This window comes from Eumetopias jubatus, unplaced genomic scaffold (assembly GCF_037043125.1).
Source record: "Eumetopias jubatus isolate StellerSeaLion01/CBP00866 unplaced genomic scaffold, mEumJub1_p1.0 scaffold_14, whole genome shotgun sequence".
Taxonomy (NCBI): Eukaryota; Metazoa; Chordata; class Mammalia; order Carnivora; family Otariidae; genus Eumetopias; species Eumetopias jubatus.
Window position 1 is genome coordinate 105,702,460 of NW_028274820.1, and position 25,900 is coordinate 105,728,359.

The 25,900-nt window shown below is 52.0% G+C and overlaps 1 protein-coding gene across 1 annotated transcript in view; it reads left to right on the forward strand.

Annotated features, from left to right (window-relative positions):
* Positions 1 to 25,900, forward strand: part of DPP6 (dipeptidyl peptidase like 6) — a 719,037-nt gene that overhangs the window by 674,595 nt on the left and 18,542 nt on the right. The window contains exons 17-18 of the mRNA XM_028089214.1: positions 10,588 to 10,635; positions 24,020 to 24,118. Of these exons, the coding sequence (XP_027945015.1) occupies positions 10,588 to 10,635; positions 24,020 to 24,118 (147 nt within the window). The remainder of the gene's footprint in view (positions 1 to 10,587; positions 10,636 to 24,019; positions 24,119 to 25,900) is intronic.

A 25,900-nucleotide genomic window follows, 5' to 3' on the forward strand; every position in this document is an offset into this window, starting at 1 on the left:
CTCACACGCACAGATATATGTGCATACACACAGATGTGCATACATGCACGTGCACATGCTCACACGCACAGATACATGTGCATACATGCAGGTGCACACACATGGACACACGCTCACGTGCACCGATATATGTGCATACACACAGGTGTGCATACATGCATGCACACATGCTCACACGCACAGATACATGTGCATGCACGCAGGTGCACACATACGCTCACGCACGGTGACGTGCATACATGCAGGTGCACACATGCTCACGCACACAGATACATGTGTGTACATGCAGGTGCACACGCGCGCACAGAGACGTGCATACATGCAGGTGCACACGCTCACACGCACAGATATATGTGCGTACATGCAGGTGCACACACACATGCACACACACGCTCACATGCCCAGAGACGTGTGTACATGCAGGTGCACACACACATGCACACACACACTCGCACAGATGCACTTGCATACAGACAGCTGCACACACACATGCACACACACGCTCACACGCACAGATACATGTGCATACATGCAGGTGCACACACACATGCATGCACACACGCTCACACACACATGCACAGAATTTACTCTCTTTCTGTAAAAGTATCACTGCTTTTTCCCTTCTCCCCAGTGTTGGTGATGTTTTGTAGAACAATGATTACCCAAGTTTCAACATCTGTGTTGGTTTATTTTTCTCACTTATTTTCCCACCATTTCCATCCCAAAGCAAAGAAAGACTTTTATATTCACATTCCCACAAGATCCCCCAAGAGATCTTACACTTTTTATAAATTTGTTCGTTTATTTTAAAAAATGTTTAATTAGGGTGCTCCATTTGCTGTGAGCCCAGTGTGAAGAGCTCCTGCAATCACTGCTCTCCAGGGCTGGGGGTTTAGTTTGCCGAGATGGTACATGTTCATGAAGACGATAATTCAAGAAGAAAACAGTGTAACAGAAGCAGTAAAACAATTATTAAATAATTCAGAGAACTAAGGACTTCTAGCTGGAGGGTGTCGGGAATATTTTTAGATGCAAAAATGGTAGGGCAGAAGGAAGCTTAAAGATCCTCTAATCCCAGCATTTTATAATGTGTTTTAAGCCACAGAGCCCTTTCTTCAAAAGGAAACTCACGGGGATGCCCAGCATTGCAATAGCAGCCCTCAAGAGGCTCCCAAGGGCTTCCCTTGAAAACCTCTGATCTAATTCTATTGCCTCATTTTGCAGATTAAATAAATGTGGGGGCAAAAAGGTTAAGTCCTAAGAAGAGTCCACTTGAAGGAAATAAAGATCAGCTGTAGCGAGAGCCCACAGGTGTAACAGAGTGGGAAGTGTGTCTGGCTTACTTAAGTGGATATTTTGGAGGTATTTCTATGCAAGACGCTTGCAACGCTGGCCTGCCTCAGATACTGAATAATCGTAAACTTATTCCAATGAGAGGACGGTGTTTGGAAGACTCTCAAATGCCCCTTAGAGTATGGTCTTTCTGTAGCAGACATCTAAGAAATCTACAACCCTTTAACCCTTTCCTTGATAGTAGGCGTGGCTGTTGACCGTTGATGCAGTCAACTAGCAATACCTTCGTTACAGAATTTAGCTCTAGATTATCTTTTGCCCTTTCTAAAAACCAAAGCTGGTCTTTAAAACAGGTAACTGACAACTGTGAGGTTATTCAGAAGAACATGCCACAGCCTCTGAACTGACTCCACCCAACCTCGCAGGTTCCCAAGGGATGCATCCCATCAATAAATTCTGTATCCGTCATTTAATCAGCAAATATCAACTGGTCACTGACTTTGAATAAGACACTGTACATGTGTCTGTGTGGGATACAAAGTTATAAGAGAGTTTCCTAAATGCCAGGTATAGAAGAAGCGATTAGATCTAAGTATACCATTGGCGCTCAGATTAGAACGCAATCTGAGGGCGCTTGGGTGGCTCAGTCAGTTAAGCATCTGCCTTTGGCTGAGATCATGATCCCAGGGTCCTGGGATCGAGTCCTGCGTCGGGCTCCCTGCTCAGCGGGGAGCCTGCTTCTCCCTCTCCCTCTGCCCCTCCTCCCCGCTCACGCACGTGCGCATTCTCTTGTTCAAATAAATAAATAAAAATCTTAAAAAAAATAAACGTAATCTGAACTTTAGCTGAAATTCATCAGAGGACTTCTGGAATTACAGATGATGAGTATTGTCATCAGTCTGAGGGACGTGGCAGCATCCGGAGCCATGGTGGGGATCCAGGCTCAGCCCTGCTCGGCACAAATGCGACAACCACTGTCCATTGCATCATTTTTTCTGTAGTTTGCCTCATCTGACAAAACGAGCAAAGCTGAGCTCCATCTTTCATACTTTCGACTCTGTGAATTATGCCAAACCTCCAGCCAGGTTGATGTCCACAGGGCATAAAAATAATGCTGTGTCTTCAGCGCAGATAATTCCTGAAACCTAAAGCTTTATGAATCAACGACCCCAACACACTAGCTGAATTTCAAGCCCTTGTCACCAGCCCTAAGCGTCACTCAGTTTTTAGAGCAAGAGGTTATGCGTGACTGTACCAAGTTACCATGACATTTCTCACCGTCCTTGGTGAGTGTGTAAAAGAGCCCACTGATTTCTATGCACCTCCCCCAGGCTGCCACATGGAAGTGTGTCCTCATCCAGGGTCCCCGGACACACGGAATTCGACTGAAGCAAAACCCAGTGCTGTGGGGCATGGCAGGCAGACCCTCACATGCCGGGTTCCATGGGAGCGATCACAAGGTTTCAAAATCAAACAGCAACGAAATCCATCGGCAGCGTGGACTAGGAAACACTTCTTTAGGACAAATGTCTTCATCCTCTGCGACAGCGCCAGGAGTTTGGCTGGCTCGCGGTTTGTTGGTATGATCCTATCACCTTGGTGCATATAAACTTCGTGTATGGAGATGCATACTGCATGAGCTGGCAGATAAAGAGCTCTGGATTCCCGGCAGAGGAGCCCATCTCTAGCTCACCCCGCCAAGCAGAGACCCTTGTTCGGTGCTCAAGAGAGGCGTGGGGAGGTGGCGCCCTTGCTTGCACGCTGTGGGCTTAGCCCTGCTTGCAAATTGTCGCATAAACATCCCCCAAGGAGGAGGAAGAGAGGGATGAAGGTGAGCACGGTCGCTGTGATTTTTTTTTTAATTTATTCTGATGACTTTTTTCTTTTCCAGTTTTGTGTCTTTCTGAATTACTTCATTTCCATCTGTAAGTGTCCTTTTTCCCCATCCGGTCAAGCAGGTGTAAATCAATGTTCTGACATGAAGGGCACCAAAAACCAGAAATGCAAAAATGAAAGATTTATGTTTTGCAAGTCTGTTGTGTAATTCAGATCCTTTCCTTTTGTGGTTTGAATGCTCTGCCCCTGACTGCAGGGATTATATGAGTCAAGACTGCCATACGTGTTGGTTGTGATTTCCCTTGCTTCGATTTATTTGAAGCCATTTATTTATTCCACAATATACCTGTGGAAGTCAGATATATAACTTGAGTCAAAATGTCTCTGTCGCTAACGAAAGTTTTTAAGAAGCCAAATGTTGATTTTGCTGCAGTTATGTCTTTGGAAGCAAAGGTTGAGCAGGTAGCACTAGTTTTCTCTGTCTGTGAGCACACGGTTCTGCACTAGCTTTGAACATTCATGCTCTCAGTGCATCTTCCAAGGGTCCACCAGCTGTGAGACAGGCTTACCTACCAAGGACTTCAGACACATCAGGGCAGGACTAAGAGAATCCTATTAAGTGTTTTTATGCCTACGCACATGTGTTCACACACAGGCATGCACCACTTGAATGCAGGAGTGCGTGAGTAAGGATGGGGCAACAGACATGCATGTACAGAATTAATTGTTTGTCTAATATGGCACCTTGATGCAGAGAGGAGTTTATGGTGAAATATAACGGTGTGGTTTCAAAAGCATGTCCTATGTCCTAACTGGCCGGAAGGGCTGAAAACAGACTCTCCTTCTCGGTACAGGTCTCGCTGCCCCCCGCTACTTGTCCACATCTGCATTTCAGAGGGAGGCTCCAGTGGTGTGTGCCAGTCTCACGGCGGGCTGGGAAGCTGAGGCAGGGTCTCTCCAACGCCCAGCACGGTGCCGGGCATATAGGAGGAACCCCAAAGTGCAGGCAGCAGCTTCTGTGACTCTTACTAAGAGCAGACCTTGACAACCCCATGTTCTGCACGGGAGACCCAGAGAGGGGAAGTTGCAGAGCTGCAAACCAGAGCAGACCTCCTGGCCATGTCCCTGCTCGGGGGAGTCAACTTGCTGACCTCTCAACCACGCACCTTCTGGCGGTCATGCTTACTGTGTGGCATCAAAGCCTCTGTTGGTGTCTGTCCATCTTCCCTACTAGACTCTGAGTCCCTGACAGCAAATACTTTATCTGTTTCTGGCTGTTTCCCCTGGACTTGGCAGTATGCCTTGCACATGGGGGAATCTTTATATATGTGTGTTGAATTGAGTTATAGGCAAAGGAAAAAGAAACCATGAGCAGGAGTTGTCAGAAGAATAGCAGATGAGCAGAGTCCTATGAGGCTCTGGCTGCCTAGAAAGCAAAAAGCCAGATTTTCCAGATTTCCATCACAATAACCTGCACATGGATAACAGAGAGGCAGTGCCTTGCAGACAACAGGGACAAAATAGCAAGAGCTTCATACTGTACAAAGCAACTTACTTAACCTGTGAGTTGTTGGCTGGGTGTGCATTAGATTTTTCGGAAGAAGAGGAAAGAAGACCAGTTTAAAATTTCAGTGAAACCCCTCCTAAGGCTCATTAGTAAAAGCATTCTTGTTTAAAATGGGCTTAGGGATCTCCCTTTTACTTACAGGCTCTCCCAAAAGCCTGTGTATGCTGTTCGTGTATTTGGCATGTCCCTTCTTTTCTTTTCTTAGAGAACTCTTAGGTGAACACTAACCCAGGCCTGATCAAAGTTATCATGAAGTCTAAATATCTATTGCAAATTGAGACTCTCCTACTTTTTCTTTATTTCTTATGAGAAAATTTTTTGTAATTCAAGTGCTTTCTTAAATCATGTGCCAATTTTCAGGAGACTTGCCATCATAGAAAACTGAAAACCATTTGGGTAATCTTACAACCCACATAGAGCAGTGTTTCTAGACCACCGGGCCAAGGGAGCCAGGCAGGCAGTTGGAGGAAGAGAACCCGGTTCCTGGGTCACAGATGGCCGCCGGCCCAGGGGCACCTGCTCCCAGAGGAGGGGCTGACCTTCGGATGGGATCTGAAAGGTTGGATGGGATTAGGTTAGAATCGATAGGTTTAAATTATACATAAGGGCTGCTTTTAACTTCTGTTTTGTGTCCTCTTTAAATGTAATTTTTGTCTGTTTTGTGTCTGTTTGGCTATTCTAAAGAATATTCTATGTTAAAATAGTGGGAATATGCCATGGTTGTGATGAGGCTTTCAAGGAAAAGAACACGATTCAGACCCAGTATGGAGACAGCGACTGTTGGCACTTAGAGAAAAGGTGGGGTGAGTGATGGCCAAGTATCCGCAGAGGGACGAGAACCTGAATTATAAAACACAGGGACACAGGATGGTCTTAAGAGGTCCTTCCTTAGCCTGGTTCAGATTTGCTGCCTTGATATGTCACAGCCAAGTATGTGCTTAAAAGGTCTTTGTTTGTTAGCCATTAATCCATTCAGCAAACGTTTTGTGTACAGCGCTGGCTCCCAGATTTTGAATAGGCACTGGGGGGACACAGACTGCCAGCCCAAGGATTTCAGAGACAGTGTATGTGTGTCTGTCTGTCCATCTGCTGTTCGCTGGGGGTGTGGTGGGAACCTGGTAGGAGCAGTTGCATTTTAATCTTATTTATTTATTTGAGAAAGAGAGTGAGAAGGAGCATGGGGAGCAGCAGAGGGAGAAGCAGACTCCCCACTGAGCATCCAGCCGGATGCGGGGCTCGATCCCAGGACCCTGGGACCATGACCTGAACTGAAGGCAGATGCTTAACCAACTGAGCCACCCAGGTGCACCGGAGCAGTTGCGTTCTTAAAAATTGCAATTCAGTGTGACAATTGCTACCATTGGTGCTAAGAGCACTTTTTTGAGTGACAATTAGAAAGAACAAAGGAGAAGCATCTGCAGCGGCACGATAAAGAGCTAAATTCTTAAATAGCGTGGGGACAAGCAACAGTGCAATTGCAGCAGATGAAGGGTGGTTCGCAGTACACACAGTCACACCCACACCCACACAATCACACACATGCACACACACACACATGCACACAGTCACATCCACACACACACAATCACACCCACATGCACACAGTGACACCCACATGCACACAATACAGATGTCAAATAAGCATGAAAAGATAGCCCCTTCACTCAAAATTTGAAAAATTTAATTGAAGAAATACCAAGATACATTATCTTCCCATCAGAGTGGAAAAAAGAAACATTTTTTAAAGTTATAATATAGACCCCCCCCATACACTATAAGTTAGAAAGCGGTGAGACAGTATCTATGTTGCCTGTGCCAGGGGTGGTGGACCACTGTCCCGTGTCTCACACAGACCCCCCCATCCCCGGAAACCCTCCCCACCACCACGTGACCCCCAGCTCCCCCTCAGGAGAGCTCTCTCCCACCCCTTGGCCAAAGGCATGAGATCCAGTGTGAATGACAGCTGGGCCCAGACGTATTAGGAGCCCCTGGATGTCTCCCTTGCTCACTTTTGGGGTGAGCCAGTATGTTCCAGACGAGGGCTGGAGTTCCAGCCCAGGTCCCAGAATGAAGACAGTGCACAGCAGAGAACCCAGCGGGACTATAGCTGATGTGTCTACCAGAATGTAACATTAGCAAGAAATAAACTTCCATTGTTTGTAAGCACTGAATGTAGGGGATTGGTGTTTGAAACCTCGAGCTCATCTAGTGAAAGCTGACCATAAAACCTTCTAACCCAGTAATTGCCTTGCTGGTAACTCGCTTAACTGGCAGACATAGTCTTACCTGTGTGCGAAGATATGAGCACAAGGGTTTTCTGCAACCCCGTTTATGGTAACAAAAAACAGAAGGAAACAGCCTAAACTTCCATCAGTAGGGAAGGCACCGAATAAATGATCATTTGGCCATATAATGGAGTACTGTATATACATCTGTTAAGAGTTTCGCAGTCTTTAAGAATTATTTATATAATTGTATATTACAGCATTTACCGTTCTGCAAGTTTGTGTTTTCATGCAACAGTATATTTTCCATTTTGTCCATGTCCTTGGGTGTGCAATTGCTCATTCGCGCACCCGCTCATCTTCTCTGTGTGAATGCACCGCATTTCGGCGGACCCTCCTGCTCACGGCTAGCAGGGCCACTGTTGCTCAGCCACAGTTGCTGCCCAGAACAGTCTACCGCGAGCCTCCTCGTGTGCGAGTGCGTGTGCAGGGGTGTCTGCAAGACATTGCAGCCCTGGAGCGGCCCGGCCATGCAGCACCAGCGCCGTCAGATCCCAGATCCATGCTGACTTGTGCTGCACACACAAGCTTCCTCAAATGCCACTTGTGTGGCCTCGCCCCCTGGCTGCTCTATTACCCGGCATGTGCCCTAGCCAGGATTATGGGTATGTACCATGTGGCAGAAAGACTTTTTAAGTGTGCAGGGAGGTGCCAAGTAGCAGTTGCCTCTGGGAAGGGAGCAGGCGGAGATCAGGAAAGGGTGGACAGGTGACCTCAAGTCTGTGTTCTATGTTTTATTTAAAAAAAAAAAACAAAAACAGGGCGCTTGGGTGGCTCAGCTGGTTAAACGACTGCCTTCGGCTCAGGTCATGATCCTGGAGTCCCGGGATTGAGTCCCGCATCGGGCTTCCTGCTTGGCAGGGAGTCTGCTTCGCCCTCTGACCCTCCCCCCTCTCATGTGCGCTCTCTCTCTCTCTCTCTCATTCTCCCTCTCTCAAATGAATAAATAAAATCTTAAAAAAAAAAAAAAAACTAAGGCAATAGGGTGCAACCTTAAGATTTGATAAAGCTGCCAACTTACATGCAAGTATTTTTATGTTATTTGAATCTGTTTGTTTAAAATATCTGCTTATGTGTAAATATGACCACAGAGAAGCATCTTAGGACTTTTCAGAAGCGCTTAAGTCCCTTCTGGGAAGCAGGGGTCAGAAGGGTGTTGCACTTGTCACTCTACTCCTTTCTTTAGTGTTTGCATTTTTTTTAGAAACATATATCAAGTTCATGAATTAAAAATTGAGGAGGGATGAGTTTCTGATTGTATGGATGAGATGAAAGACTTCAAACTCTCAGAACCTGTGTTTTCTCATCTGTAAAATATGGGTTAGAAGCATCTACTTTGTAGGGCTGCTGTGAGGATTATGAATTATTCATATTATAGATCTTGCAGAGCACCTTTACATAGTAGGCACTAAATAAATAATAATTGTTTACATTATTAATAAAAATGTAGGATACGCTCTGTTTGCAAATTTACTCACCCTGAAATGTGCAGAGAAAATAGATGTAGTTTCTTTATTACTCAGTAAGTGATCTGTTCTTCCACATGAGCTCCCCACAGGGGAAAATGGATCTTGGAGCCAGGAAACTTAGTTTGATTCAATAATTTAAACCCACAGCCAATGTTTAAATCCCTTTCAGTAAGTGCTGTCTCTTTAAACACCTAGACTCTCAGATCACTGCTGCCCGCCCCCCCTGGGGAGATGGTGTCAGATTTATCAAATAAAAATGCAGGACACCCAATTATATTTAATTCCAGGTAAACAACAATTTTTTTAGTGGTAAGTCCTGAATACTGCATGGGACATATTTATACTAAAACAAAACAAACGAAACGAAACACTCTATTGTTTATCTGAACTTAAAATGTAACCGAAAATCCTGCATTCTTTTTGGGCAATCCTATCTAATGGGTGAATGGTGGAGGAGGGAAGGGGGAGGGGGAAATAAGACCCCTAGGCCTCCCGGACTTTGGATGTGCACTGGGCAGTGTCTGGGTCCAGTCCCTGGGCCATGGACAGGCTCTGAGGGCCATGGCTGGTGCGACCCACAGTCTGTCTCTCAGCTTAGCTGGGGCCTGGCTGAACCAGCCCCATCTTGCTCCTTGGTGGCATATCCTCTTTGGGCCCTGGACTGGGACCTCCACTCGATAGCCACTGCAGTGGGCTCTCTAAGTCCTCAGAACAGTGGGATCTATGGCACGTTTCCAGGCTCTCAGTGGAGCCACTTGTCATGTGGTCCCAGAGAAACATGCAAGAAGTTATGATGATCCCAGGGAAGCTCAACACCGGCCGTCCCTCTCCCCAAACAGTACACGTCCTCTAGCTCAGACGTGGCCAGCCCTGAGCTCAGAGCGTCCCAGCATCCCCAGCCCGAAGCAGAGAGCAGGCAGCACCCTGGCCACGGTGTCCCTGCCATGGCCCTATCTCCCTCTGCCCCCCTGCCTCCCCCAGCCTCCCACCTGCTCTCTCTGCCTTCATTGTGCCCAGTCCCCCAGGGCCAAGGGGCAGCCCTCCCCTGCTCCTTCTTGGATGCTCCGTGACCCCCACTCAGCGCTCACTCCATGAATATGAAATCAAGCACCAGCTATAATTCTGAACACCATCTAGATGCTAGAAATAATGGCAGTGAGTAAGACAGCTCTTCTAGAGCTTACACTCTTGTGCAGTTGAAGACAAGCACAGTGAGCAAATACTGAAAATTCCCGTCCTGAGGTCCCAACAGAACGTGGCAGGGAGCTCTCTAAAGTGGAAGGGAGTGGGGACGGGTAGGGCCTGGTGGCATGGTCAAGGAGGCTCCCGTCGGTCAGGGGGAGAAGACGTTTCAGCAGAGACTGGAATGAGGAAAACTAGCAAGCATGCCGGTGTCTGGGGCAGAGGGAATGGTGGGCGCCCTTCCAGGCTGCACAAGTCCAGCTGGCTGGAACAGAGTGAATTCACAAAGAGGGCAGAGCAGAGGTCAGAACGATCACCTGCCTCATAGTATACTTTCAAAATGATACAAAAAATAATTTGGAAAGCCCCTTTTGCTTTCTGGACTCTCTTCTCCCTCAAGAGAACAAGGACATTGACCAAGACTGAAGCCGAGGAGGGCCCCTCTGCCCGGAGCCGGACCTTCCTTCCCACGTCCGGGCTCTGGGCTTCCTGACGGCCTCGGAGCCAGTGAGCTGCAAGCTGATGTCACGCAGGAGGGAACAGACCCACAGGCGGCCATCCGCACAATAACCCCGCTAGGCTAGTAAGTGTTTGCGAAGGGTCCCAGGAGGCCAGCGGAGGGGACGACCTCTCTCCAGGACGAGAACCGCCACTGGAATCGTTCACCGGAACCTGATGCCCTGCGTGTGATCTGCGTCGGCACAGGGGCCATGGAGCGAGGAGGGAGTGCACCAAGGGAGGCTCCAGGAAAGGCTGTTTGTGGTTTTTTCGGCAACGTGCACACTGGGAGTTTGAGCTGGGTTCCTTGTGGTTACCGAGGGCACGATGTCAGACAGGTAGCCTGCAACAGCCCGCTGTGTGCAAGCTGCAAGGGAGGCTAGATTCTCTTGTGTTTCAGATAAACTAACAACCTTCTTCCTGTTTCTTCTCTGGCTTCTCCTCTCTCCCCACTCAGGTCCTGGAGTCCCCATGGTGACAGTGCACAACTCAACAGATAAGAAAAGTAAGTGCCTTTTGCTCTTTTCTGGAATCTTCCCGTGCCGTGGGAGAAGGAAGCTGAAGTCCCGTGAGAGAATCCAGCCCACGTGTTCTGATTTGGAGACACAGAGACGGCGCTGTCTCTGTGTGGTTCAGAGTGACCCCTACAATGGCCAGCATTGATCCATGCGGTGGGCACTCAGAGCCACGCAGCCGGAAGATGAGCTGAGGCCTGGAGGCCACTGCGGCCATGCAGGGCCCAGCCGCGGCCCTGAACGGAGCCCAAGGCCCGGAGCTCTGCAGCCTGGCCCTCCACCGGGGGCTCCAGGGGCACTTGGAGGCTCATCTGCCCTTGTGGGTAGGGGACGCCTTCATGGCACGAGGGGCCTTCACTTGAGGCCCTCCCGGCACATTTTTGCTTGGAGGGGCCCCACGCAGGTTGAATGCATACTCGTGTATTTATGCAGAGGATCGGAAATGATGCTTCCAGCCCCAGGCAGACCCTCGGTAAGGCCGAGAATGAAGAGAACGTGCCCTCAGCCCCTCCCTTCCTTGGCCTTTCTCTGCCCTGTCCCCGAGGAACCCCACTGCTTCTGTCCTCGCGACCCCCCACTCTTTCCCACTGTGGTACCACCTGCCCTGGCAGGACCCTGCTCTGTGTCCCACCTTCTAAAGGAAAGTCAGACCTCAGGCCCCGATGGCAGGCGTCACCCTGCATTTCCCTTGAATATCAAGGCATCTGGGTGTCAGTGACTCTGATTCCTGGCCTGGTGGTCGGACTTGGAGCCCAGCTGGCATGGGGGGGAAAGTGTGGAAGAGGGGGTCTCCAGTGTTCTGTTTAGACACTGGTTAGAAAATGGCCAGAGTGTTCAAAAGTAGATAAAATAGATTGATTTTAAGAGACAGCATTTAGAGAGTAATCCCAAATGATGACAGTATTTCACAAAACTTATACAATAATTAGTAGAGATTCCAAAGTAAAAGATAACATCAGGAATAGATTTTTAAAATCACTTAAAATGCAAAAGAAGTCCAAAAAAGGGCTGTCAGACGGATATGAAACCCACTCAACACACGTGTGGCCATCAATGGGGAGAATATGGGGAGCAGGCTCCGTTGACCTTCCTGTTGTCCCCCTGGGGGTGGCGATGTTCTGGGCACAGGGGTGCCCGGCCCCAGGCTTCATCGCCAACACAACTGGGGAGCCTTCTAGGAGCCTGTGAGGTTTGGGGGTCTGGCCACGTGTCCAGTAGGGACGGGGTATGATGTGCGATGGTCTGGGCTGCACCCCACCCAGCCACAGGCTGCCCACTCTTGTGGGTACAAGGGCTTGGAGAGTCCGGGGGAGGCTGCCTGAGGGGTCAGGCCAACGCTCAGCCCAAGGCAGGCATCTGTGGGGTTGACAGACACAGCCTGGCATGACAGCCCTCTTTTAAAAAGTGTTCATGTTAGAATCCCTTTAGCAATGATTCTCACTTTGAAGCATGGAGATATTTCAAAAAGCCTCAACTGGAATATCTTTTTTTCTGAAGAAAACTTGTACTATTCACTTAGAGGACTTGTTTAAATGTAAGAGTACATAGATAGTGGTGTATGTACATATATACACAATGGAATATTAGCCATCAGAAAGAATGAAATCTTGCCATTTGCAACAACGTGGCTGAAGCTAGAGGGTACTATGCTAAACAAAATAGCTCCGTCAGAGAAAGACAATTATTATATGATTTCAGTTATATGTGGAATTTAAGAAACAAAACAGAGGATCATAGGGGAAAGGGAGGGAAAAATACAGTAAGATGAAATCAGAGAGGGAGACAAACCATAAGAGACTCTCAACTCAACTCTAGGAAACAAACTGAGGGTTTGCTGGAGGGAAGGTGGGTGGGGGGATGGGGTAACCAGGTGATGGACATTAAGGAGGGCACGTGATGTGATAAGCACTGGGTGTTACATGCAACTGATGAATTATTGAATTCTACCCCTGAAACTAAAAAAAAAAAAAAAAAAAGTATAGAGATAATTTCCTGATATTTTATGAAGTTTTTCCCTTCTTAAAAATCTGTGGAATGATGCACACTGAACAGGGTGTGTGGTCAGTGTCCTCGCTGGATGCTGTGCCATGTCACAGAGGGTGTCACTCTGGGAGGAAGCTGGGTGTGGGGTGTATGGGACGCTAGGCCCTATTTTTGAAACTTCCTGTGAATTTATTTCAAAATAAAAAGGCTTTTTTTTTTTAAGATTTTATTTATTTGACAGAGAGAAAGACAGCGAGAGAGGGAACACAAGCAGGGGGAGTGGGGGAGGGAGAAGCAGGCCTCCCGCTGAGCAGGGAGCCCGACACGGGGCTCGATCCCAGGACCCTGGGATCGTGATCTGATCCGAAGGCAGACGCTTAACGACTGAGCCACCCAGGCGCCCCCCCCCCCTTTTTTTAAATCTATAGTCTAGAAAAAACACAAAACTATTTCTAGGTGCCTTTTCTCCCCCTTTTTTAAGAAAACTAGGTGTGGCTCTTCTTAAGAAAACCATTCACTTCAACACTCTGACTTGCTTCTCTGGAGGACGCTGTTAGGAATCTGTCCTGGTCAGGGGTGACGCAGCGCCTGCGTCTGAGGCCTTGTGCCCGGTAGGCGCACTCAGGCTTGGCCGTGATCACGGCTCCAGGGCTGCTGGGGGCCAGGGGTGCGAGCCCGTGTGCCGAGTCCCAGGCCCTGCTTTTCCTCCTCGGGCTTATGTGGGGATGAAGCAGGCCTACGTCTTACATGCTTCACAACATTAATGAAACAGGTTGCTTATTCTGTTTATAAAATGGGGCTGCGTAAGTGCGGTACACCGCACTCAGAGAGCGTCTGGGTGGGAATTCGCCATGTGCCCTCCAGCGCGGGCAACGGGAAAGCTCTCAGTCTGGGATGGCTCCCTAATTATGCTGGGAAACCAAACGAGCCCCTTCTTGTCTCCGGGTTGGTTGGTTGGCTGCATGAACGGCTCTCCCCAGTCAGCCCCAGAGACTGGAGGTTGTAGTCGTCCATATTCTGTTGGCGACCCCCTAAAAAGAGGTGTTTAGAGAAGCTTTCACTGTTTGGGGCTCAGGGGGCACAGTCGCAAGCTGATTCCCAGAGGAAAGAGGGTGGCCCGCGGAATGGGAAATGGAAGCATCTGTGTGCGGCCCGCCATCAGCTCTGCGTGGGGGCGCTTGGGTCTTCTCCCCGTGAAGGTGACACCGCTGTGCTTTCTCTCAGCAAAGCACTGATTAACGGGGAACCGGACAGCATCTGTGCTGCACGGTGACGTGTGGCGTCCTTTATGAGCCCCTGTACCGTGTCGGACCCCGGCTTCCCCGCAGCCGGATTCACACTCTGGGGAGGTTTCCTCCCGACCTGGCCCGTTGCTGCGGCTCTAGTTGTCACTGTACCTCAGCGGTTTCCGGAATATGGACGCCAGCCCCCAGGCTGAACACAGAACGATTCCGTGGTCGAGCTGCTGGCGGGCTCCACCACCCCAGAGCAGAAGAGGCGTGGGTCAGGGTCTGATTTATACTCAGGCACGGCGGTCGGAGGCGAGGCGGAGCGGCTCCCGGCCGCCCACTGCCCCCCACACGGTGCCCGGGGGCCGCGCCGTGTGTTCATCGCTGTGGGTCAGGGCGTTGGGCCTGCACCACGGCTCTTCACGTAGGAGAGTCTCGTGTGTCGCTAGGACCTGGCTGTGTCACGGAAAGGCCCAACCGTGTGGTGGCCCCCGCAGCTCTCGGCGTGCGTCCCCACCTGCCGCAGCAGGCCCTCCCGCCGGCCCGCACGCGCGTCCTCACTTCCACCCTCCAGCCGCTCCGGGGCCGGAAGGCAGGGCTCAGGGGAAGTACAAGGGGGTCCCGGTGACCGGCTTCCTGTGAGCACCCGCGACGCATCCGCCGACTCCCCGCATTCCTCTTCTGGTCCCAGCTTCGCCCCGCATCCCGCTGGCTGCGCAGAATATGCCAGGAAACAGCTTTCATCCCGGCTCCGTGACCCTCGGGTGGAATCAGGGGTCCGTTGCTGAGTGGTGACAGCCGCTGGGGATGCCACCACCAGGATCTGAGTGCATGTCCCCCAGAGCAGCACTGCCCGGAAACGCATTCCGTTGCGGCTCCGGAGGCTGCAAGCTCAGGATCAGGGTGTCGGCAGGGTGACTGTTCGGAGGCTGTGAGGGGGAGGCTGCCCCCCGCTTTCTGGTGGCTGCTGGCCACTTCTAGCGTTCCTTGGCTGGTACGAGCGTCACCGTTCCTCTTCACATGGCCTCCCCGTGTGCGTCCCTGTATTCAAATCTCCCCTTTTTATAAGGACACCAGTCATACTGGATTAGGGTCCCTCATGGCCTCAACCCAACATGTTTCTTCTGCAAAGACCCTAATTCCAAATACGGTCACCTTCACAGGCACAGGGGGTGAGGACATCAGCATCTTGAGGGACACAGTTCAACACACAACACAGCAAAACAAGGGTTTGCAATTCACTCTCACGAAATCCAGGTCATGTGATCCTTGTTGCTCTCCTGGGAGGAAACTGGGGTTGCAAGTTCCTTCTAGACTGTGGCCCATCACCATCATCTCTGCTTCTGGCCATGTGGGCGGGAAGAAAGAAGAGAAGATTTTGTGGGATTTGTTGCAGTGGTAGGCGTCATTTCCACCAGCCAGAATTCCCTCATGAGGAGCCCCCTAGATGCAAGAGAGGCCCCGGAAGGAGGGAGACAGGCCAATGGGTGCTAGCAGTCAGTGTCACAGGAGGAAGGACTGTGGGTCTAAGACGCACTGGCTAGCTTTGCCAGTCCCTGAGAGACGTGACCGAGTGCATAATTATGGGCCGTTTCTGTACAGATCACTTGGCCTGAGCGCGCTCCTCAGATACTTCCCTGTACTGGCCCATGGCGGTGCTCTCCAGAGGCCCCAGCCTGCAGAAAGATGTGCTCAGCACCGGAGGGGTCCCTACAAGGGGGTGGACCCCACCGCGCCGGGAAGGGTTCTCTGACTGTGGCAGGGAGCACCAGCCCCCAGCCTAGGTGTGCAGGAAGGCAGGAGGAGAGGTGTCACAGTGCAGACCCAGCAGAGGGGAGCAAAGGAAGAGATGGGTGGTTGTGGGGGCAAAGGGCTGGGGACCCATCCCTACCTACACTCATGAGCCCAGAATCTGCAGAGTCTGCAGAGGGCACAGAAGCCAGAAATGTCCTAACAGACTTAAACATACAGGAGAAGCCACGGAGGCCCACATTTAGTGCCCTGTGGGAATGGCGATGGGAGTTCTAGGTGTTTATCAGACCCAGAGTCAAGGTCTGCAAGACCTGACGGGAGTCATGAGCCTTCATCTAAGACTCTGAGAAAATTGGTTGCCGTCTTTCAAATTTGGTAGGGATTTGAGATTTGGGTTATTTTTGTCAATTTTGGGGGGGGGGAATTGTCCTCATTTTCCCAGCTCTGCTGTAGGAATTCCCAGATTACAAGCGACCTCGGGTTAGAGGGGTGAGAAGGACGAGGGCCGAGTGGTGGTTTATTTAACTCACTGGGCATCAGGTTGCTGTGCATACGGGGCTCATCGCAGAAAAGAGAGGAAACCCGTTTCATTCTGGGAATCCGAGATTTAGGAATGAAAAAGGATATTAGACAACAACGGATGGAACGTCTTCATTTTCAAGGCTGGAAGGTGTGGGTCTCGGTCCAAGCACAGTGCTCCCTGGAGGAGCCTTCCTCACGTGGTCTGTAGAGATGGTGTGCGGTGGGCCTGCCGTCCCTCGGGCCCCTCTATCTAAGATAGCTGCGGTCATCTCCATCCCCCGTGTCCTCAGCAGACACCAGACCCTCGGCCTCAGTGGTCTGACGTGACGCGTCACTCCCGAGGGCTGTGGCGTCGTGGGTATGGCCGAATAGCTCACAACGAAGCTCCTCGCTCCTCGCCGATGACCCGTGAGCCAGGGCCGCCTGGCTCTACTGCACAGAAGACAGCACCGAGATCGGGTTGCAGAAGTACCAACGGCTAACACGTTATTTCTTCTGGAATTCTGACGCTTCAAGAGCAAATCATCTGAATTATCTCAAAAAAGAAAAGATGGAAGGAAGGCAGAGAAACCGTGAATCCTCTAGTGAGCTCAGATTTTTTAAAGATTTGGTAAAATGTTCAGATTTTTCAGGTCACGCAGCTGGTCAGTGAACATGGATGGAAGCCGGTGGTGCGGGGCCCACGCAGATGATGGGACTTGCAAATGAATCCGGAGCAGGAGACCCAAGCCTGGCAGCCCCAGCTGCTGCTCCGTCCTGGAGGAGGTCAGCGCGGACTGTGTGGGTCCTCCTGGAAAGTGAGAACTGGAAGCTGCAGGTTGGGGCACACGGCAGACCCCGCGCCCAGAGTCCCAGCCTCTGGTTCTGTTGGCGGGAGGCGTGTGGGGGCTCTTTTCTGTGTATTTAACTTTTGACATGACATCTGACCGAGCTTCGCACCCCATCTCGTCCCCAGATGCATCGTCGGCACAGAACAGCGTGCCCTCGGCTTTTTGTCTGTCTGTCACATGGGGTAGGTCCCTCTCCGCTGAGGAGTCCGTGCGGGGGGGCCCGGGGGGGCAGTTATCAAAGCAGCAGGCCCACGCGTGCGAGGCACCAAAGCGCCTTGCAGACCACCTTCCTGCTGAGTGTGTTCCAGGTGAGCTGTGCTTTCTTTCCAGGAGCAGCACAAAGGCAAAGGGGAGCAGGCCCCTGTCATCTGCCGGCACAGCCCCTGCCCGTGGTCCTGCACCCATGATGCTGCCAAGCCCTGCACCGTGCATGCTTGTCCTGCTTGACGCTGCACCTGATTCTCTTTGGGAAATTTGAGCTGGCCAGGGGCGCAGAGAGTAACCGTGACATCCACAGTGACCAGGCCAGCATTTATGAATCACTTGCTGTGGGCCCACTTCAGCGCCCCCTGACACAGTCCGCGATCACCCCCATTTTTCAGTTAAGAAAACTGAGGCCACACACACACACAGCTAGAAAGCAGTGGGACCTGTTTCCAGCCTGGCCTTTGTCTCTGGCCACCATCCATTGGCCTTGCTGTCAGCACGGCCCGAGGGGCTTCTGCAGATCCAGGGTTCCCCATCGTGTGTCTGCCCTGAGACAGCCGGGAGGCGGACGGCCGTGCCCCCACCGCTTGCCCCCGACGCCCTTTCACCCCGCGCACCCGGCCACCGAGCCAGCGCAGGGCGAATGCCATGTCCCTTTCCCGCTCAGAGGAAGAGAAGATGTTTCTGCTGTGGTCTGGAAGGACTGAGCCCTGCCATTTCACCTGCTGGTGATGTCCCTCCTGGGCCTCCGTCACTTTGAACGTGAGGGAGCAGCCACTTAATAGTGCGGCCAGCCTGCCCAACGGCTTCGCGTCCAGAATCTGGTGCGTGTCTCATTACGGCAGCATCCCAGATGGCGTTGCCTCGTGCAGGACCAGAGCCCTGGCTCACTGGCCACAGGTACATAGTCCTGACCAGGGGGCCTCTCTCCCAGACCCTGGCAGCAGGAGCTGGAGACCGCTGTAATGTCATCATCATCTAAGTAACATGCTAACAACCGCAGATTCTCTGGTCGCAGTTCCCAAAATCAGCCCCAGTTTAGTCTGACTCAGCACTGAGTCCCTAGCGGTGTTTGAACCTCGTGCCGGTTTGCACAGGGCGAGCAAAGCCACCTCGTGCGTCAGGACGGCCAGGCTGACTGGCCGTGTGGACAGAGACAGGACGCGCGGGCCACTTGCATGCGGCGGGACGGGAGGGCCCACCGGCTCTCGGGAAGGAGGCTTTTGGGCAAGCTGTGGGAAGCCTGGACTGCCAGCTGGTGTGCGGCCTGTGCTCTTGGCAGCTCCAGGCCCAGGGGACAGAGGCTGCGGGAACACTGGAGAGAGGCCCCTGCAGGGTCAGGGCCGGTCGTCACATCCACCCCAGCCCTGCTCTGAAATGTGAAATTACTGTTTCAGAATTCTTTGTCCTTTCTTCTCCTCCCCCCTGACCCCAGAGCCACCCTGGGGATATTTGACTGCTTTCCCTTTGGAAAAGCTTATCTACAAGCAGATCCCGCGGGGTGTTCGCAGATGTGACTCTGAATTATTTAAAAGCTGTTTCCCTTAAGAACGTAATTATGGCTGGGACCAAAGTATACTCATTTATTTGGTGCCTGGGTATTCAAACAACTTAGGTGCTGGGATAGAAAAACCAACAAAACCACGGTTCATACGTGGCTGGTGTTAACGTAAGGAAGAGAGGGAGATACAGCTCAGCTCTGCGGACGCGCCATCAGTGGCCACGGCGCCCTGACCATCAGCTCCACGGCCAGCGGGAGGACAAGCGTGGGCTGGTGGAGGCAGGCAGCACCCCCCAGCATAATCCTGACTGCGTACTCGGGAACCCCAAGCTCCCCGGCTGCCCGGGCCCACTCTCGACCAACACTCCAGGACAGGATTCTGTCGTCTTCACATGGGCTTTTATAAAGATGCAAAACCAACTCACCGCAGTTGACATCAAGGCAGTCCTTCCTTGAGACGTGAGCTGCTTGGCGCCCGGGCCTTTGCTCACAGGGTCCTGCTGCCTGGAGCCGCCCCCGCCCACGGACCCCCGCCTCTTCCATCGGCCGTGCATGCGGGTCGGAGGGGAGACGGTAGTCAGAGAGTCCAGGAGACGTCCGCAAGCATGGAGTGACCCGTTCCATCAAACCCTCAGTTGTTTGTGTATCTGGAAAGTCTTCTGGATCCCCAGGGCTCCACACACAGGCGGCCTCTGTGGAGGGATGGAGTGATCCAGTCTGCAGATCCTGGTAGACCGTGTGCGTGCATGTGGCTCCCAGAGAGAGCAAAGCGCTGTGCACCTTCCAGCCGGCAGGCTACCTGCCCTGGCATCCTGCCTGTCTCCCTCAAAGCTCGCCGCCGCCCCACCACCACGCAGCCCAGACTAATGATAGTGTAGTTGGTTGTGGGGAGAGGGCCACATCAGCCCGGTTGACACACGGCCCCTCCTGACTAAACCCCTTCACCTGCCTGGCACGAAGCCAGTGGCTGTGAGGGGCCAAAGGTCCATTCACTTATAGGGACTCTGCCTTCAAGTTTCTTAAAATCCTGCTGAAGACAAAAGTAGATCTAGCAAGAAGGACAATGATTACCCGACTGTGTGACACTGACTCTAACGACCAGACGTTCGGTGTTCGGAGGAAGGAGCTTTGCAGGTGAGGCGGGGCGTCCCGCGTCCGCGCCGGTGTCGGCCTGCACTGGCCGAAGCCGCACAGCTCTGGAGCGGCGGGTGGGGGTCCCACACCTTGGGGACAGGGGCACAGGAGGAAGCAATGGCCAGCGTGCCCGGAGGGGCCTAGACTGTGAGAGGCGCGGACGCGCAGGTGGGGCGAGGAGACCACACAACAGGAGGTGATCTCTGTGCGCGCGTACTCCTGCACCTCTGCTTCCCGCGGAAAAACCTAGGAAGGCGGCCGGCGGCTCTTGTGCTCTTTAGGTCAGTGGCCCGTCGGCTTCTGTTAGATTCTGGTCGCATTTCCCCAAGTGCGGCTAAGCGGGGCTTCCAGCAATGCCGTGACCCAGCAGGGCGCGGGAGCAGCCCGAGGGCCATGGCGCATCCGCCCACTGGGGCACAGCCAGGGAGGCAGCCTCCCGAGCAAATGCTTCCTGCAGTCTCACTGTGTCCAGATCTGATAATAGCTAATTCCACCAAACATTAGAGCGGGCTCACATTTAATTAAGGAGTGGCCATTTGTGTGCTCCAGACTGGAGGTCCCTGTGGCCATGAAGTCAAAAGAAGAGTCCTTCGGGAACGTGCCAGTCTTCTCTTATTTCCTCTGCTGAGCTCCTGCCTCCTTTGAATGCAATTATGGGAACAAATAAAATGGCTTAACTCAACTCCCCTGTGGGCCAGCCAGCTCTCTGCTGATAAAACCAGTTGTGTGGGCAATCATTAAATAGGAAATCTAATATTTAACTAAATTTAATAGTCTGTTGCTTTGGTGCCTCTGTGAAGGGTGGGATTTCGGTACAGAGGCGAGCTATTCAAACGCAGTCTGTAGGGTCTGTTAGGATATTGTGTGCTCCCGCTCGAAGCCGGAGCTCCGGGGTCCAGGAGTGGGAGGGCTGTTCTGGGGGGGCGAGCGTGTATTCTCGGTGACTCCAGGCAAGCTGAACTCGGTGGGCAGCAAAGCAATGCTGCAACCTACGTGTAAAATTTCTCCTTCAGGATCAGCGTTAGAGATTGCTGAGTGATGTCAGAAGTACCGGCTCCAAACGCATACACACGGAGAGAGGAGCGTATCATAACCTGTGAGAGGCTCTGTAGGCTCTCTTTCATTTTGGAAAGCCAGTGCTCCAGGCTGGCCTCGCCACCAGACTTCCCCAGGGTAGGCTGTTGCCTGCACCCCAGGAGCGTGGTGCTGCCTTTTGGTAGCAGTGGGCCACCTTTGTCCCCCTTGGTGCCTGCTAACTCCCCTCATCCAGCTTGACTCACATGTGCACACTGCCTGGTCCCTTACTGGTCTCTACCTGGGCTCACTGCGTGGGCACACAGGAAAGGAAAGATGGCAGGTTCCCTGATGACCCCAGAAGATCTGAGCACTGGGTCCCACAGTGAGCCCAGGTCTGGGCAGAGTCAGTGAATTGCATCCTGATCTGGGCATTAACTCAGTATTAACTTGCATTTGTCACGAGTCCTTCGAGTACTGGAAGCTTTCCAATCAGTGTAATGGAAGTGTGCTTTGGTCCCGTTGTGTGTGGTTTTATGTGGGGAGCAGTGATTGGGAGGCTTTGATTGCATCAACTTTTATTACTCAAGAGGCCTGAAACACTGGGAGCCCCTGAGAGCCCCCAGGAGGACTCCCAGTCCCTTCCAGCTTCCTGTCCAGTGGAGGCCGTCTTGGGGCTATGGAAAAGGGGCCATGTGGGAACTGGGAGAAAGACCTGGGTGGGAACCGAGGCTCAGCCCCAGTGTAGATGCGTCATTTCTGGAGAATGGATTGGATTTCCACGTGTACTCAGGTGACTGGAAACTCATATGGTTTGTCTCTGGGATGGGACCGAGTGCTGATGCCTTGGGGGCTGGAGGGCAGGGAAAGGCAGTCAGACAAATGACCACACTCTTACAGTTGGTGTTAAGAGGGGTATCCAAGATGCGCTTCTACTTGCAGATGTGATGTTTGGCCTGTTGGAGAAGGTGCCAACAAAGAAAGTTCCAGTTATGGGGGACAGTGAGTGTCAAGGTCCTGTGGCAGTAAAGAATTAGAAAAATGCTATTTTCCTCCTTATTCTGCAGAGCTGCTTTCTAGGCTTCCTGCCCTACCATCGTGACGAGAACACAAATAAGAAATAATTCCTATCTCAGAAACCAACTCCTGACCGTGCATGCCCACAACACTGTTAAAGGGCTGAGCGCACTTATTTTTTTTTTAAGATTTATTTATTATTTTAGAGAAAGAGCAGGGTGGGAGGTGCAGGGAGAGGGAGAGGGAGAATCTTAAGCAGACTCCACACCTAGCACAGAGCTGGATGTGGGGATTGATCTCATGACCTTGAGGTCATGACCTGAGCCAAAGTCAAGAGTTGGATGCTCAACCGACAGCCACCTGGGCAGCCTGGGATGAGGGTATGTAGACTCAGCAAAAATGAGTGCTGTGTGGGCTCTCTGAGGAGTCCAGGTGGGGGTGTGGGGCAGGCCGTGGGGCACACCCGCCACCCTGGGGCAGTGCCCCTGCCCCAACTTGTGTGCGTGACCACGAGGTCGAGTGTGCCATCTCTCGGCCACATCTCTGGGTCTCAGAGTTGAGGTCATCTACCTGGACCTCTGTGTACATCCCTTGCAGATGCAGTGTCCCGTCCCACTGTCTACAAAGGACACCATTTCTTGCCTGCCACGTGGTGGTTCACAATCTTCCGTGGTGTTGGTCTAGCTTAAGGTTTTTTTGTTTTTAACTCTCCCTATTTGAAAATGAGCGGTACCATCGCCCCCTCCCCTCACCTTTTCATCAAAGCTCAATTTTCAAATGTGTCCAGCAACTTGTAAAACATTTTTGGTTTTGTCTGTTTGCTCATCACAGTTCGGGAACTGTCCCTGTCCATGGGTAGCCGTGGGAGTTTGCCAGCCCTGCTCGTAGACGGTCCCTCGGATCCCTGAGCACCACTGGTGGCCGCGTGCCCTTCACAGATAAAACCACTCAGTGCCAGAGACTCCTGGTTCTGGGCCATATTTGGCCTCCGGGGGCCGTCGTGGAGTCAGCTGGGGTCTGTTTTTCTTAGGGAGTTGTTATGGGGACGGTTCACCGTTCCTTGTGGTGCTGCTCGTGGTGTGAGTTTACTCGGTGAAATATTCACTAATGTTTCAAAGCTACTTGAGGAGCCAGAGATGGAGCTCCTTGAAGACAAAATTTCCTTTCGTAACGGGCCACAAGGTGTCCCCACGTGTAGCCTCAAAGTGAGAAAGGAAGAAGGAAGTCGGGTGGTTTTTATTATAGAGCAGATGGTGAAGGCGGAGGAACGGCCTTTTCCGCAGGAAATCGGTGAAGTGGGCTGATGAGGGGCATCCGTGCGCCTGGAGAAACACCCACTGGGCGCACGTGCAAGTGAGGGGCCAGTGCAAGATTGACCCGCCTCTCTGATTGGGAGGGAAAAGGGCCAGTCCCACCGCACTCTATCCTGTGGCCCACGTGGCTTTAGGGCCAGCTAATATGATCATCCTAATTAAGGTGTCCTAAGCCAGATCACATTATGAGTAGGGTAAAAGATCCGAATCCATTTTCCCTGTAAAGTTTTAATAAAGAGCACACTCCAGGCTCTACTCTCCTTTTCCTCTTTGGTTATTGTGGCCACTATATTTGGAAAATCATCTGTCCTAACAGATAGGTGATGTTGGTTTTCTGAAACCAGCAGTTTGTGGATAAAACAAACCCGGACCGGGACATCTGGGTGGCTCGGTCATTTAACTGTCTGCCTTCGGCTCAGGTAATGATCCTGGGTTCCTAGGATCAAGCACCATGTCAGGCTCCATTCTCAGTGGGGGGCCTGCTTCTCCTTCTCCCTCCCCCTCTGCCCCTCCCCCTGCTTGTGCGCTCTCGCGCTCTCTCTCTCTCTCTCTCTCTCAAATAAATAAAATCTTAAAAAAAAAAAAAAAATACCCAGGCCTATACGTGTGGGTGAGAAATGCCATGGGGAAGGACAGTCTGTGGGCGGTAGAGGAGTTACCGAATACGATGGAAAGAACCCTCCATCTGCCCATGCTCCTGACTTGAGACGGGGCATTCCACCTTGTCTCAGTTTCCTGGTCTGGGCAAAAGAAATAACAATCATCACCTCCGGGCCTGGCGTAGGAATTAGCAGTCTGGCCCACATGAAAGCCAGCGGCTTCAGTAAGTGATCGCTGAGGCTGAATGTGTCATTTTTCTTTCTCTCTCTTAGAAATGTTTGATCTGGAAACAAATGAGCACGTGCAGAAGGCCGTACATGACCGACAGATGCCTAAAGTAGAATACAGGAAGATCGAGGTTGACGATTACAGTAAGTGCTGCGTTGTCCCCCTGGAACGGACAGCCCGGCCGCCAGCAGGGGATTGCTGTGCCCCGAGGCTCCCCCACAGCACCCCACTCCCCGGCCTCATGGCTGGAAATGCATCCAACCTGCGAGGGGGAGATTCGGGCGGGGCTCATGGGGGAAAGCATCCTGCACTGAGCCTGTTGTGCTCAGAACCAAGACACTCCTCTGGCAATAGACCAAAAAAAAAGTGGAACATGGATTTCTCTCCTCGACAGGCTGACAGTTAAATAAGGCCCCAGACCAAAATTCTCTCCTTTGGGGGGAACATGTCATGACACCATCCAGAGGAAACACCCCCCCTCTGGAAATTTCTCTTCTGTTCCATCCGATATTTTCCTCCTCCATTGTCGAAGCTCTCGGTGCTGATGATGGGCTGAGGAGGCGTCCTTGCAACTAGAGAGAGAATACAGTGAAGGATTGCATGCTGACGTGACCAGAGACGCCCCCAGCGCTCTGCCTGTCTTTGTGCCCCTCTTGGTCTTGAGCTGTCCATTCTCCCGTCCAGTGAGCTTTTATGAGCGCTGGTGCTGTGCTGGACCCCAGAGCACTGGCTACAAGTGGACTCCTCTCTCCGGAGGGAAGCAGAGTCCTCCTAGCCTCAACCCTCTGCCTCTGCAGATAGGTCCCCAGTCAACCCAGCCCACCTGGCATCCTCACGGCCCGCCACAGGTTTACCCTTGGAAGCCCCATGTGCAAAAACCCCAAATACGTCTCACTGTCTTTCCCCCAGAGCTCTGTACCCCGCCAGACTTCCGTACTTTGGGGGATGGCACCCTTCTCAAATAATGCAGGCTCCAACCTTCAGGTCCATTCCCCCATCACCTCTGAGGTTGGCAAACAGGTCTCCCCTCTTGAGCTAACTCTCACCGGGGGGTGACGGCAGCTCCGAGTCGCGGCTTGTTTGTCTGAAATCCCACCCCCATCCCTGTTGCTCCATGAAGAGAGCCACGCTGGGCAGTTCGGGGGTACCCCCATATAGAGAGCAGGTCAGAGAACTAGGTCAGAGGAAAATCTGGCCACAGCCCACTCGGATGGCCTGCTGGACCGGGTACAGCCCTCCACATAGACCCCGGCGTCCACTTACTCAGAGCAGACTCAAATTCATGAGAGCCCTTAAAGGAACTGCATATTTGTGCCATCTTCTTCTTTAAGGAAGAACCAAAAGGCAAGAAAGCAAGATGCTTTTAAACTGATGGTGGACGGATGATGGATGGGGGGAGGGAAGGGTAGAAGGAGAGTAAGGCGGCCGAATAAACAAGCAAGCAATTTCCACACATTTTCCCGACCCCCTCTACCTTCCAGCTCTATCTGCAGACCTCAAGACAGGTTCCGAAATTTGCAGGGCCCAGTGCAACACGAACACTTGGGGCTCTTCATTCATGGCTCGTTACGACCGCCCGGCATAGGGCCCTTGCACAGGTCACAGGTGTGCGTCAGCCTGGTGGCCCTCCGTGGCCAGACTTCAGGTTCCTTGCCCCACCCCCATTCCTGGCAGCATGTTTTCCCGAAAGCTCCCTCACATTTTCCCACGTCCGTTGGTTCCCACCACAGCCGATGAGGCCAGATCATGTTCTTTACAAGATTCTTTCTCATCTCCTGGGCCCAGCACCCTCCCCCTTCAAGCCGGTCCACACTCTGCCACAACAGTTTCCCAAATCCTAACACCGTCCCCTCCTCCAAAAATGCAAAGACCTTTAGAAACAAATAATCAACTCTCCCACCCTTGCCGCATAAGGTTTCCTTCCC